This window comes from Drosophila bipectinata, chromosome XL, assembly GCF_030179905.1.
Source record: "Drosophila bipectinata strain 14024-0381.07 chromosome XL, DbipHiC1v2, whole genome shotgun sequence".
Classification (NCBI taxonomy): domain Eukaryota; kingdom Metazoa; phylum Arthropoda; class Insecta; order Diptera; family Drosophilidae; genus Drosophila; species Drosophila bipectinata.
In genome coordinates, this window is record NC_091734.1 from 20,621,332 (window position 1) to 20,637,248 (window position 15,917).

At 42.0% G+C, this 15,917-nt stretch overlaps 1 protein-coding gene across 1 annotated transcript; it reads left to right on the forward strand.

Annotated features, from left to right (window-relative positions):
* Positions 1-1,514: 1,514 nt before the first annotated feature.
* LOC138926542 (uncharacterized) lies at positions 1,515-1,916 on the forward strand. Its single transcript, XM_070281040.1, has one exon. The coding sequence runs from the start codon at positions 1,515-1,517 to the stop codon at positions 1,914-1,916; it is 402 nt and encodes a 133-aa protein (XP_070137141.1).
* Positions 1,917-15,917: the final 14,001 nt, after the last annotated feature.

Consider the following 15,917-nt stretch of genomic DNA (forward strand, 5'->3'; position numbering starts at 1 on the left):
AACACACGCAAGCTTCTGGAATCATACTTCTACAATAGGGTGTTCTCAGTGAGATGCAACGCAGCTACTTTGAGCGATTACTTCATGGAAGCTGGAGTTCCACAAGGAAGCCCACATGGCCCTTATCTATATGTTTTGTATACTGCGGATATTGTTACGAACAAACAACTAACAACGTCAACGTTCGCCGCTGATACCGCTATCCTTAGTCGTTTCAGATGCTCAACCCAAGCAACAAACCAACTCGCTAATTCGGTTTCTTCGGAAGCCAAATTGGTGTGCCGGGATAATATTGCAAGCTTCCAGATGTGGCATTATGCGAGTTAACAAGCATTTTTCAAACAATTTAGACAAACAAGATAGAAGGCTTATTAGTCTGTATGATTACGGAATTGTGTGGAATAGACCCAGGCTTCGGTATCATTATAATGATGGATTTCTTCCACTTTTTTGGGAAATAGCCAAGATTAATGATTTCATTCAATAGTTTGCAGAAGACCTCTATAGCGCATTTTGGAAGTTCGATCAGCATCTTTGGTGTCAGTAGGTCACCACCGGGAGTTTATAGCCCTCTTATGACTCTTTCGGTTTCGTTCGGCCGGAATGAAGGTGCAGCTGGCTGAGGGGAGGACTCTGGCTGAATTACTGGCAGATGGAATAAGTTTGAGGCTGGGTTTAGCTGGAAGGTTGGAGATGTGTGGCGAATGTTTCAGCTCGGTCTTCGTCGCTGCGAGCCCAGCATCCCGAAGGGTTTCTTATCGGGGTGGTCGTTCCAATTGGGGCGCTAAGATTGGGGTGGTCCCTCCACAGGGGATACTTTGTGCTTGTTGGCAAGAGATTCTGGATGTACCTCAGCTGTGCATTTTCTTCCTGTTGGTAAAGAGCCTAGTCCAGTGATCGGGTTGCTTCCGTAAGGCGTGCGCCTCTTTTATCGAACGAGCTGTTCGGTTTGCTGATTAGATTTGAAGTATATATTTCGGTCTTCTTTTTTCCTATGAGGAGTAGAGATTTTGGCTGCCGCAACGAATACTTCTTCCAGGGCGCTTGTAGTGTAGTCGATGTCCGATTCTATGTTAAACTCTGAGGCGAGTTCTATGTGAGCACTCACGTACTTTTTGTATTTAAGCCAGTTCGTTTTTGGTGATGTCAGGCTGAAGGGGTGTTCGGTTACTTCTGGGCTTTCAAGAAGCGTTAGATGCACAGGCGAGTGGTCTGATTGTAAGTCTGAGACTGCTTTGGCATTTATTAGGTTGCGAGGTATGTTTTTTGTTACCGCAAAATCAATAAGGTCTGGGAGCTTGCGTGAGTCTGTTGGCCAGTGTGTGGGACTTCCAGGGGAAACATAGTCTAGTTCATTTTTCACTTTTATATCCCCTAAGTGAATGGTAGAAGTCCATAAATTGTCCTTCCGAGATTGAGAAACGAGGAGGGCAGTAAAACTTGCCCTGGTAAATGGAGCGGCTGTGCCCGCATGCGCCTCTTCGGCTGGGGTGCATGTTGTTGCTCCCCCTTATATGCCTACCAGCACTGGGATCAAAAAGGCTACTCTGGGCCTGGCCCCAACGGCATCTAAGGGGGCTGACCCGAGGAAGAAGCGGATCAACCCTAATAGGCGCATTGTGGGACAAGCACCCAGTTGCGCTCAACTTCAAGTGCTTCCCACCTTGAAATACCTTCATGTTGGTAAATTCGCGTCGTCTACCCAACCAGATGCACTGTGCAAGTTTGTCGCAGATAAGCTGAACGTGGAGCCCAGTGATTTAGCCTGTGCTAGGCTGATCAAAAAGGATGCTGACATCAACGCCCTTAAGTTCGTCAATTTTAAATTGGGAGTTCCGGAGCAAAACTTCCCTACAGTCTCCAATGATGATTTTTTGCCTATGTCGGTAAAAGTCAGCCGGTTTGTCCATAGATAGCCTGCTAAGGTTATTGACCTCCCGGCGATTCTACCTTTACCGCAATCGCAATCTTCAAAGCACCCCCAGTAAGCGGAGCCGCTGGCGCCGTTACCTCCTATTCTTCTCAAGCTGCAGTTCATCACCCCGATTGCTCTCTGCTGCGCTACCAACAAGAATCGGCGTGGGCTTTCATGGTAACGGTTGACGCTGTCTTCAATTCCTGCAATAATTGGCTTTGTTTGCTGATCGATATTCTTCAACAACAACAACTTTTTTCAAGGCGAGTTGTTTATTTCTTATCTTCATTTGTAGATGCCCAGCAACAACAAGATGATGGTAATCGAGACGTTGGCAGCGCATCATTCATCTTATCTCTTTTCGCAGGGCCACTCGCTGGTGCTTTCTTTTCGCCGATGGAAGATGTTTATTTACGTTTTGGACTTGTGGGTGGATCTTTGCTGCGTTTGGATGTGTCTGACTATGAACGCTCAATGTTTTCACCTGGCACTGGATTTGCCTTGCAACTGGACTCTCGCAGGTCTACTGATGAGTCTAATGAAAATTTCTATGTATCCTCGTCGGCTATTTTGCAAGCTGTGCGTATTGGATATGCCTCCACATGCACCAGTACCAGGAGTGCATTTTCATCATCACCGCCTTGCCGTCCAATTCCCAGTTCGGACTGTAGCTACTCGTCGTCCTCGGTCCCTATTAAAAGCTTAAAAGTTCTATTCCAAAATATATCGGGAATGAGAACCAAGACCCGGATGGTATTCCTCAATTCGTCTGTCTGCGATTTTGATGTAATCATCCTTGTGGAAACCTGGCTCAATGACAAATTCAGCTCCTCTGAGTTCTTCGAGCCTAACTTGTACCTTGTATTTCGAAAGGACGGCGATGCATTCAGTACCCAGTGTGAGCGAGGTGGAGGTGTGATCATCGCTATGCGTCGATCTCTTCAGGCTACACCACTGCGCCTTCCGGTGGCCGACCTTTTACTGGATCAGCTTGCGGTTTCAATCCAGGGTGTCCATAGCCCGTTCGTCATTTAGCAAATATCATGCGCATATGGAAATTATCACTAGTGTCTGTGCTAGAACGTCGGACCCTACCGCTTTGATGGTAGCTGACGATTTTAACCTGAGCTCCATTGTCTGGTCTTGGGACCCGGAATCTCCCTGCATGCTACCTAGCAACGTTCACCAGAGTCATGAAATTGTAGTTTTAGATGATATTTTTAGTCTGGGCCTCTCCCAAGTAAATAATATTTTTAATGATTTATCCAAAATTCTTGATCTTATATTTTTAAATAATTTGGTTAATAGTAAAGTAGAATTATGCAATGTACCATTAAGTCCTTGTGATATGGACCACAAGCCGTTGGTAATTAATATTGAGTTTTATAGTTTTTTGCCTTCTGCTTCCCCCATTCCATATTATCATCTCAATGATACTAACTTGTCACTTATTAATACCTCTATTTCAGCCTTTGATTGGGTTTCCCTTTTTTCGGATGGCTCAATCGATGATTGTTATACTAAGTTCTCGGTTGCCCTTTTTAATATTATTGATACTTATGCCCCTGTGAGGGTACGAAGATCCTATAGGCTTCCCTGGTATACAAAAGGTTTAAAAAACTTAAAGAATAGAAGGGATAAGCACTACAAACGATTTATAATGACAGGTGAGACTCGAGCAGGAGAGCTATACCGGAAATTTAAGCGGGAATTTGATTTCCTTAATAAGTTCCTCTACATTCAGTATATATCCGATGTCGAAGCTAGCCTTCGATCCAATCCTAAAGCTTTTTGGCAGTTTGTTAACAGCAAAAAGTCAAAATCGGACATACCTTCATACATATGTTATGGTAATTTAGCAGCCGACTCGGATCAGGGCGTTTCTGATCTTTTTGCAAAATACTTTGCCTCTAACTTGGAGCCGAAGGTTCCTTGAAGTGATCATGAAACTCTTCTCAGCATTGAGCCTTTTCTCAATGTGAGTAGCATGGACGTTTTGGACGGTGACCTAGTTGAAGCCCCAGGACATTTGACTGAGTCGCTCACACCTGACGTGGACGGTATCTCCCCATTCTTTCTTAAGAGGAGTATCGCTTCTCTTTCTACTCCCCTTCAACTGCTGTTCTCCTTTTCGCTCTCATCTGGTAGATTCCCCCACCGGTGGAAGATGACTTCTATAACGCCTATTCACAAAGGTGGTAGTAGGTGTGATGTTACCAACTAGCGACCTACAGCCAAAATTTGCAACGTCGCTAAGATACTGGAGCGGATATTAACTAAAAAATTGACTTTTCTGGCTCGCAATTTCATATCCGCCAACCAGCATGGTTTTTTGCCTGGGAGGTCCACTACCACTAATTTATCTGTCTTCTCTATGCACTGCTTGGAAGCTTTTGAAAACCGATTTGAGGTTGATGCCATTTACACGGACTTCTCCAAAGCCTTCGACAAAGTGTGTCATGCTGCCCTTCTGGCCAAATTATGTAAATTAGGTATTCATTCCTGCCTATTAAGTTGGTTCGAGTCTTATCTGGCTGACCGACCTTGCCACGTTTCTATTGGAGACGTTATCTCAAGTCCATTTGTCACCTCCTCTGGTCTTCCACAAGGCAGCTCTCTTGGACCTCTTCTATTTATCATTTTCATTAATGACATCTCGTCATGCTTTCGTCATTCGCACTTTTTAATGTATGCGGATGACCTTACAATCTATAAAGCGATTAGCTGCATTAGTGACAGTTACTTGTTACAGGAGGATATATGTATCCAGAGTTTACTCATGGTGCTCCCGTAATCTTCTTCCATTAAACTTATCTAAGTATATGTTTTCCCGTTACAGTAGGCGGTCTCTTGAAATCTGTACGGGTTATTCCATCAGTAATTATAATTTGGCAGCTAAAGAAGAGGTGTTAGACCTTGGTGTCTTATTCGACAGCAAATTTAAATTTTTTGGTCACTTAGACTATATTCTGCCTAAAGCGTATGCTATGCTGGGCTTTGTTAAGAGGCACGTGAACCAATTCAAAAGTCCATACTCGAGCCTCAGCGTCTATGCTGCATTTTTTCGGTCGAGGCTGGAATATGCCTCAATCATTTGGAATCCAGATTGTAAAGTTCGTTCCAACAGAATTAAGCGACTCCAGAAAAAATTTTTAAAATTTGCGCTTCTGCCTCTAAGGTTTCAGGATCCCGTTCCTTCTTACCAGAGCCTTCTGAATGTCTGCACGTTGGAGAATCGGCGTAAACTGGCAGCTTTAGCTTTTTTGAACAATTTAATCGTTGATAACATTGATTGTCCTTTTTTATTGGGACTCATTAATTTTAATATTCCTCAAAGGGATCTTCGTACCTTGGCCCCATTTCGGGTCAAGTGTCACAGGGCCAATTATCTTTTAAATGAGCCGATTGAGCGGGCTCTTTCTTATTTAAATTCTTTGCCGCCTAGCCTCCGAATTGAGTGGGGCTCTGATAAGGGTGTGTTAAAACGCATGTTAATCAGGCACTTATTAAGTTTTTATTAGTATTGTAGTATTATTTATTAGTTTGTAAGTCGTTATAATGTAGCCATGTAAGGATGTGTCCGTTGGCGAAATAAATAAATAAATATGGTTTTCGGTCAAGAATTGTGACTATTCTAGTTTTTGCCGTGAGACACCATTGGCGTTCCACATTGATATTCGTAGAGCCTGCATAGATTATTTAGATTGTTGTGCTACGAGCAGCTGTATCAACATGTTCTGGTTTTGAACAAGTGTTTGCATGGTCGTTTTCATGAATGACATAAGCTCCATCATACTTTGTTGAAGGGTAAGCATCATAGTTTCCGTTTTGCTGTGTGGCTGTTCTGGGGCCTGTCGAGAGCTTTGAGAGTTAGGCTGAATTGGAATTTCCCTTCCAGATCGTAGAGCATCGGCATCGAAGAAGCCGTTGGTGGTGTTTAGTGGACCGAATGAGGACCTCGCAGCTTTGGCGAAGAAGACGTCTGGCGTAGTTTTTGACGCAATGTACGCATTCTGTGGATTTTGGTTGCGCTTGACGCCTGCGACTCTTCAACTCCTTATACCTCATACATCCTCTATAGTTTGCCGTATGGTTACTTCCGCAGTTTCCACATTTCTTCACGGTACTGTCCTTGTTTGTAGTGCAGTAGGCAGAGTTGTGGGCGTCCTCGCAGACTACACAGACAGCCCGAAGTGTGCAGTATGACCTGGTGTGTCCATACTCTTGACAATTAGTGCATTGCACTGTACCGTTGCGTTTATGTGGCACTTCAACAGTTTTTCTGAGCACTGTACAGATATTTGGACACGATTCGGAAGTGCTCTTCAGTCTTGGTTTGCACCTTTGTTTCATGGATGTTCCCTTTAATAAGCGGGGAAACATGAAAGTTGTCACCGTTCCCCGCTTGAAAGTGAAAGTGAAACATGAAAGTTGTCGAGCTTATCTCCCTAATATAGATTGGAGGGGGCTTGGGTTTTTTTGCGGTGTCTTGGGCTGGTTGGTTTTCCTCAACCTCCGCCTGTAGGGAAAATCTGTTACTAGTGGATCTGTCTGCTTCTTCGTGGATTTTCAGGACACGGTTCATTTTTGTTTTGTTGCCTGCCGGATTACTCTGCGGGATAAGCTTTCGCTTAATTTGGATGTAGTGATCCATTCCTGTCTGTGTGGCCGGGACCGCTTTGGCACTTTCCAAAGTTGTTGTTTTTGTACTCGCTGTAGTCGTTGACGTCGCGGTACTTTGAATTGCAGTGGTTGTCTCTGTGATTGCAGAAATTGTAGCACTGCTTGTTGTTGGTGTGAAATTGGTTTCCGATATTGGAGGGGGGTTTTACACTGCGAACTCCATGATGCGGGAGTCGGAGTGAGCAAAGCAGGTGAGCAAGACCGTGCCATTTGGGCTTCAGCGGTCAGAAGAGCCGGGTTGCTCTAAGTCACCGATTTTTCCACTTCGGTATCGCGGGTTGAAAAGAAAGAGTAAAAGCCGTTTCTTTGGTTCACTGAACTTCTACGCTCGTTCTTTTGATCGTTGCTCAATGAGCTCATTGCGTGGCACTTATTTATTTGAAACAATGCACTATTTTTGGTTTAGCACATCACAACTGTTAGAAAAAGATTGTTTATTGCTCTTAATAAATTCAGCGGCTCAGCGTCTTTTCTCTTATATTGGGTTGCGCCAATTTTTTTTTTGATTAGCTCTTTTATGTTGCGGTTTTCCCGGAACTCGGGCAAAGCACGTAACTTAGTTGAATTGGTAAATAAGGCATGAAAAACATTAGGAACATAACATTTAAGGAACATTCACGTAGTAAAATAAAAATAGGTCTTTTTGTTGATATTAGTAATTTCAGTTAATGACCCCTGCGAATAAGATTTTTGTGCCATTAACTTTGGTGTCACAGAAAATACATAGTAGAAAGAAAGATCTTTTAAAAGCTTACAGTGTTGTATTCAAAAATATCACGCGATTGAGATAAAAGTGCAGCATCAGTTATGAGAAAGCTTTTTAGATCTTTATACCCTTGCAGAGGGTATACTAATTTTGTCCAAAAGTGTGCAACGCAGTGAAAGAGACATAACCGACCCTATAAAGTACATATATTCTTGATCAGGATCACCTCCTGAGTTGATATGAGCATGTCCGTCGGTCCGTTTGTCCGTCTGTCTATCTGTTTCTACGCGAACTAGTCTCTCAGTTTTAAAGCTATCGACTTGAAACTTTACACACACCCTTCTTTCCTTTGCATATAAGTCGGAACGGCCCGGATCGGCCTTCTATATCCTATAGCTGCCATATAACTGATTGATCGGAAATGGTATAACTTTGGTGTTTTTAAAGTTAGAGAGTTCAAATTTTACACGAGAGCTATTTTTGCCAATATTGCGACATGCCAAATTTCATAAGGATGGGCCGACTATATCCTATAGCTACCATATAATTGAACGATCGGAAGTGACCCAACTTTTGTGTTTTAGAAATAAGATAGAAAGCTGGAACTTGAATTGGTTCCAGATTAGATAGATTATATTTTTGGTCAGTTATATCTCGACTATATCTTATAGCTGCCATTTAATTGAACGATCGGAAATGGTTTTTGGTAGAAATATCAACTTTGGTATTTTTGAAGATTGAAGCTTGGGACTTTTTTTTTAGATATTTTATTGTAATTAATTGGTTTTATTATAATATTCTCATAAGAATCGGGCAACTATAGCCGATGTTTGCGATATATATCCGGTTTAACTGCAAGGGTATATCAACTTTGGTTCCGCCCGAAGTTAGCTTTTCTTTCTTGTTTTATTCTATCATAGTTAGGACTTGCAATCTTTTAAGAGATAATGCTGCAATTTTTAAGCCTAAATTTATAAAAAGTTAACTCGTTCCTCGTTCTTATTCACTCGTTCTTATTCAAGTTAAATTTAAGGATGAGTTTTCATTTCATTTCAGTGACATTTTCCCGGTGCATTTTCCCAGTTACGAAGGCTTAAGGCTCTAACAGTTCCGCCGCCGAACCCCAAATAGCCATGCTGGAACCACAATGAGTATCGCATAGGATTGTGAAATGGGGCGAATCAAACCTAGTAGATCTCGGTCGGGTGGGTTAAGATTAGTGTATAATGAACATGTAATTACCCTACAACTGCTCAAAATCATTCTCTATCTTCTGAAGATGTTTCAATTTTAGGGGATTTGTTTCTGGATTTTATTATGTAGCATAATCATCCGGGTGTCTTTATAAATTTTCTAGCTAGTGCACTTAAATTATTTCAATGATGTGTTATATGGATACGTGAAAAGAACCACCGCCATCCGTCGAGCTTAGTCTAAGACCACAAGTAGTGCACGCCTTCACTTCCATCCATACGTTCCTAAGGTATATCCTCTGGACTTTTCAGAAGAACTTGCAACTTGGTTCTGTTTAAACCAGAGGTCGGCACGGCCCTATCTCGGGGGCATAGGAAATTTCTCTGCCCGAGCTCTGCCACACACACACAGTATAAATGTGTGAAACGTCATGCTCAAAGCCTACTTTCTGCTATACGTTACTAACACTAATGCGGTAACATCATAGCAATGTATTGGGGTGCCGACCTCTGGTTTAAACTAAAAACACTCACTCACACATTACACCTTGCAGAGGGTATTATAATTTTATCCAAAAGTGAGCAACGCAATGAAGGAGACATCTTCGACCCTATAAAGTATATATATTCTTGATCAGGATCACCTCCTGAGTTGTCCGTCTGTCTGTCCGTTTGTCTGTTTCTATGCAAACTAGTCTCTCAGTTTTAAAGCTATCGACATGAAACTTAACACACACCCTTATTTCCTTTGTATTTCGGATACAACTATATCAGATGTTTTCGAAATATATTCGGTTTTAACTGCAAGGGTATATCAACTTCGGCTCCGCCCGAAGTTAGCTTTCCTTTCTGGTTTTAACTTAAAATAGCATAACCTCTATTTTTTTCCAAATGACCTTATGAACATAGAAATTAAATATTATGGCCATTGAATCAGGACAACCCGTGCCGCCTTAATATCGAAGTTATAAACTCTGGCATCTCATTTTGAAAATAATTTTTAATGGATTCCGCTTGCGTTTTCAATTTTTTCAAACTCATTCAACAAAAAAATTTAGAGGGTATACTTAAAAAACAAAAATTATGATTTATTGGGACACCCTAATGGCCATACAAAATGTGTTTATAAAATAAAAAGTTTTAGAGTATCCTTATGAACTATCTGTTTTTTGTTTTTGTCATTAACTATTATAATATTATCCTATTTCCGTTACTTTATACGGACCAGTATATTTATGATCTAACATATGACCAGTTTCTTTTCTTATTACTTTATCTCCTACTGATATATTTATGTCTATTGTTTACTTTCTGATCGTATAGTACCTTATGGTATTTTCATTCTTATGCTCTTCTATCATTACTAAAATCTAAAATAGATCATTTGTCTCTTCTATCATTATCCTAGCTCTTTTATATGCTACTTATAATCTATATTTCCTTTTTTTAGCATAATCATCTTTATTATGTATTGTTTCTATGCGATTAAATTGTTTTGGTTAATTACTTGTTTTACCAAATACTAGCTCATATGGGCAATAATTACACAGTGCGACAGTGATTTGGAACTTTTGAAGAGACCTAGTAGGAATTGTTTATTAGGTCGAATATAGTACAAGACCGTGTTTGAAATAATTCTAGCACCCTCAAAACGTTATTCAATATTTAAATGTTGTAGCTTTTGAAAAAAAATGGATCTTTAATTAATTTAAACAAAAAGGATAAAGTAGGGATGAAGGTAAAATCAAAATGTAAAACATGAAAGGAAAGCTAACTTCGGGCGGAGCCGAAGTTGATATACCCTTGCAGTTAAAACCGGATATATATCGCAACCATCGGATTTAGTTGGCCGATCCTTATGAAATTTGGTAGGTTGGATGAACTGACCAAAAATAGAATCTGTACCAAGTTCCAGCTTTCTATCTTCAAAAACACAAAAGTTGGGTCAATTCCGATCTTTCAGTTATATGGCAGCTATAGGATATAGTCGGCCGATCCTTATGAAATTTGGTAGGTTGGATGACCAAAAATTGAACTGACCAAAAATAAAATCTGTATTAAATTCCAGCATTCTATCTTCAAAAACACGAAAGTTGGGTCATTTCCGATCGTTCAGTTATATGACAGCTATAGAATATAGTCGACCGATCCTTATGAAATTTGGCATGTCGTATTATTTTGCCAAAGATAGCTCTCACCTAAAATTTGAACTCTCTAACTTTAAAAATACCAAAGTTATACCATTTCCGATCAATCAGTTATATGGCAGCTATAGGATATAGTCGGCCGATCCGGGTCGTTCCGTCTTATATACTGCGTGCAAAGGAAAGAAGGGTGTGTGCAAAGTTTCAAGTCGATAGCTTCAAAACTGAGAGACTAGTTCGCGTAGAAACGGACAGACAGACAGACAGACAGACGGACAGACGGACATGCTCATATCAACTCAGGAGGTGATCCTGATCAAGAATATATATACTTTATAGGGTCGGAGATGTCTCCTTCACTGCGTTGCACACTTTTGGACAAAATTATAATACCCTCTGCAAGGGTATAATAACTACATATATCCTAATCTTCCTTACTGTCTCACAAATATTATGTACATACTCTATAAAATTGCGTAGTCGAAGGCCTCGTAGCTAGCACTACAACCTAAATGTTAGTATTAGTTTTGTAAGCTTTACTATCATCTTTAAATAAAATAAATAAATAAGGATGAAGGTAGGGAATTAGTGCTCAAAAATCGTCGGTTGACTGTTAGAGACCTTACTAATATGATCGGAATATCAGAAATTCCTTTAAAAGCCGCAACCCCCGTATTCTCCTGATTTGGCTTCGTGTGACTTCTGGCTATTTGCAAAACTCAAGAGGAGATAAAGTCGGAATTGACGAGGGCGCTCATGTCTATACCAGTGTAATATGCACATATATAAATATATATATCGAGCACCCACTGTGCCAAGAGTACTAAAAGGGGCACACACTGTAACTTTTTGTCACAGTCTTTGTGACATAAACATATAAACTTTATGTAAATCGAGGTCTCGGTCATAAACCTAAGTGGCCGAAATGCCAAAAGCTTGCTATGCCTTAGCCGCACGCCGAAACTGAATATTCAGCATAAATTTAATACGAGCGGACTTCTTATATGTGCATATACCTTCGCTTAAGCGATCATAGCTATATACTTAAGAATATATAACCGTCTCTGAGCTGCTGCTGTTGGCAGCGCAGCTACGAGACTTTAGACTTCCCGACTCCTAAAAATATTGTAAAGGAGAAGCTTGGGAGCTTGGAGCGGCAACAACAGCTGCTCCAAATTAAAGATCAAGATTAAAGCATTAAAAGAATATACACACAAATCGATTTGGTTACAACTGAATGGGATCCTGCGAGGACTGGACTGGGAGGCGTATATTACACCGGAAAGGGACTATTTGGCCTGTTTCGAGGATTTGAAAAAAACTTGGCATAAGTGTATTTAATCGGGAGGGGATTACTTTGAAAAGGATAAAATTGATTCAGGAGAATAAATAAAGAATTTCCATTTTACAAACAAATTCACCTTACTTTTTTCCCACAGTAATAAATCAAGATTTTGAGGGTTTTAAAAATATTTCAAACACTTTTGTGCTATAAAATTATCTATTCAAATATATTCAAAAATATTTTCCCACGGTTCTACTTTGAGTTGGCTGATTTTGTTTAGGATTTCAGGATTCCATTGGTCGCTTACATCGTATCTTCCAGTAATTTTTCTACCATGTTTAAATAAACATAACATATCTTTTACATGCAATGTCACTACTTTACGTACTTCGCCATTATGTATGACTTCATTTACGTTGGGCCTAGAAGCTTTATCTAAAGATTGCGTAGGCAATTATTTTTCTTAATTTTCCGTGCGGATTTTCTGTTTATTCTGATATCTTGTAGTGACTTTATTGAGATTGCCAGTTATATTTTGTAGGTCTTTTACGGTTATTCTTGATAACGCATCAGCTACATGGTTGTCTTTGAGTATTCAACTGTGAAATCATAACACAGCCACACAAAAAAAAATATTTGGAGGTCTGGAGGTCAGACCATGTTTACTATATGGTTATGTTATATATAACTATAAATGTTATATATAACATTTTTATTTTCCGAGTTCTGGGCTCAGTTCATGTTTACCATATGTTTTTGGGGTCGCTCGGAAAATAAAAATTTTATCAAGTTTTTGAGGTTATGTCGTAACCCTGACATTCTGAAGTTTTTTTGACCTCGAATTCGGATTCAGCGACCCTGAAAACATATAATAAACATGGTCTGACCCACGGACTCCAATATAATTTTGTATGAGGTTTTTTGAGGTTATGTCAGAACCCTGACGTGCTGGGGTTTTTTGGACCTCGGATTCGGATTCAGCGACCCCGAAAACATATAGTATTCATGGTCTGACCTCCAGACCCAAAAAAATATTTTTTTTTGTGTGGCTGTGTAATCTTCTAATTCAAGCCTCAAGCTAATTCGCCGTCAGCCAACAACAGGGGGACCTACACGCAAGCAATTGCGTGCCGTAACTGTGTACACTTTTGGTAGTGCGACTATACTCTCCACGTGAGGGCGGCTGGTAACAGGACCCGGTAAGGTCATGTCTCTGCCGTGGATGCTGTCAAATTGTAGTCGGGCGCGGAGCAGAACACTCCCTTCCTTAAATCACCCCAATCCAAGGTGGAACAGCATATACCGAAGGATGAGTCCGAGGGGGGGCCCGGACGCTAATATGCGAACTCTGGGGGACCAGAGTCCCCCAGATGCTAGAGTAATATGCTAGAAAGCGGAGGACCCCCACCAGAATGCGAAGACGCAGGATGGTATCAGGGTAGCGTCAAGGTAATTGCCTGCTAAGACGCGCGATCGGTAGAGACCTACAAGCGAATGGTAGCATCGCTTAGAGAGGTCTACCCCGGGGCAAAGCTGACTGAGAGGAGATCTCAAGTAAACCAAAAGCGCGAGTATGGCTCACTAAAAAGCCGACCCTAAAACCATCCTGACGATGGGCAGCATGTGCAATCCGACGCTTCCCACGGCGGACTGGAGAGTCGCCAAGGTTAAGAAGGCGGTAGGACTGCGGAGGCAGGTCATCCTCACGAGGAGACCGTGAGGCCCTGGAAAGGTCGGAGCACCGGTTTAAGTAAAGCGGCGTCAGCTGCCCTCCTAGTCTCCCTCGCCATAAAAGGAGCTGATGTGGCCCTCATCCAGGAACCCTGGATTCTTGGAGACAGGATTCTTGGGTTGGGGGCGTCGCATTATAGGCTCTGCAAAGCCGATACAACAGGTAAAAGGCGAGCCTGCATCCTCGCAAAAAATAGCCTTGTCCTCTTGCTACCCACTTTCAGTAATAAAGACCACGTAGCCGCAGCCATAGAGAGCCCAAATGGCCCTCTAAGGGTGTGTTCGGCGTAAATGGGCCCTTCCCTCGCACCAGCTACTCAAACAGCAGGTGGTAAACAGCAGGAAGCACAAGATCGACCTGATCATAGTTTGCGATGCCAACGCCCATCATCATTAGTGGGGAAAGACTGACACAAACGAGAGGGGCGAGTCATTGTACGATTTTATCCTAGGCTTCAATCTTCTGGTGGGTAACAGGGGTACCGAACCCACCTTCATAGTCAAGAACAAAAGTTACTCTTGACAGAACTTAGAACTTGACACTTTTAACTCTGACTCCCTAGCTGAAAAAATTATTATAAGGGGAGTGCTAGAGAAACAGTCTTTCTCGGACCATCGATACATAGAATTAGTGGTCAATTTTGAGAACTTTAATCGACTAATAGTGCGCAACCCGAGAAAAGAAAACTGGGAGTTATATTAGAAAAAACTAGAAAAATCCTTGGGGAAAACTCCAGCAAGAGACGTTGACAGTAGGGAAGCCCTGGAAGCCATGGTGGACACGCTAACGGCGGCTTGCGCCAGGGCATTCAATAAAGCTTGTCCCAAAAGCAGATCCGGCAGAAGCAAATCAAAGAAATCACCATGGTGGTTGCAAAGACTTGCGCCCTTTAAGACCACGGCCCGCAAAGCCTTTACTTTCGCCAGCCTGGGAGACGTACAAAGCGAACCTTAGCAGTACAACAAAGAACTACGTAGGGTAAAAAGGAATGCCTGGACCAAGTTCTGCACGAACATTCAACAAACATCGGAGGCCTCCCGACTCCAGAAGGTCCTCGCAACAAGTGCACCAAATATAGCAACGTCCAGCAAAGAAACCCTGGAGGCTCTCACAGAGGCACATTTCCCGGGATGCTATCAGAAGAATCAACCCTGGAAACGCAGAGACAGGGGGATAGTCCCTACCTCCCAAACCAACTCAAATACCTATTGAGTGATAGATATTTCAGCTGGGCGATAAACAGCTTCAAGCCTTTCAAATCTCCAGGCCCAGATGGCATCCGGCTCAGATGTCCCGGCTCAACTAATTGAAGCCTGACCCAATCTGACATCATGGGTCAGGAAAGCTTTCTCAGCAATTTTCAGAAAAGGCATCGTTTCCACAATGTGGTTGCGGACGAAGGTCGTATTCATACCCAAAGCGGAAAAACCATCGCATTTCACCCCTAAGGTTTTCAGACCTATAAGCCTGTCGTCCTTCCTTCTCAAGACAATGGAGAGGCTAATCAGCCTCCACATTAATCTTAGCATCAACTCATATGATATCCCGGGATCACGCATGCGTATAGGAAGGGCCGATCCACGGAGACGGCACTCCACGAGATCACTACTTTCGTCGAAAAGGAACTTAGTGACAAGGAGTAAGCACTTATTGCTTTTCTAGACATAGAAGGTGCTTTCAACAACATCCTACCAAGCTCGAAAATCAATGCCTTGACGGGACTAGGAATAGACCATCAGTCCGTACGCCTTATAAAGCAGATCCTGGTAAACAGGACTGTTGAGGCGTCACTAGGAGAAGAATCTATGAATAGCATAGATACGTCAGAAGAAGCACTCCGCAAGGATGCGTACTCTCACTCCTACTGTGGAACGTGGCGGATAATAGCCTACAGCGATCCCTAGAAGGTGGTGGTTGCAAAGTTATCGCTTATGCGGATGATGTCGCAATTGCCTTCTCTGGGAAATTTCCCCAGACCCTATGTGACCGCATGACGGACAAACTTAGGGTCCTCTCAACAGGGGCAGTTAGGAATGGACTAGGTGTAAGCCCGTCCAAAACCGAGCTCGTCCTCTTCACCAGAAGGTACAAAATACCAAACTTAAAGCTTCCAAAACTATCAAGTGAAACAATCTCCCCCAGCAGTAGCGCCAAGTACTTAGGAATTACGCTAGACAGGAAACTGGACTGGAAGTCAAACACTATGGATAGAGCTAACAAGGCAACAATCGCGCTCTATACTTGCAGAAAAGCCATTGG

Coding starts and splice junctions, on each gene's coding strand:
- LOC138926542 (XM_070281040.1), top strand. CDS start 1,515: ATGCCTACCAGCACTGGGATCAAAAAGGCTACTCTGGGCCTGGCCCCA.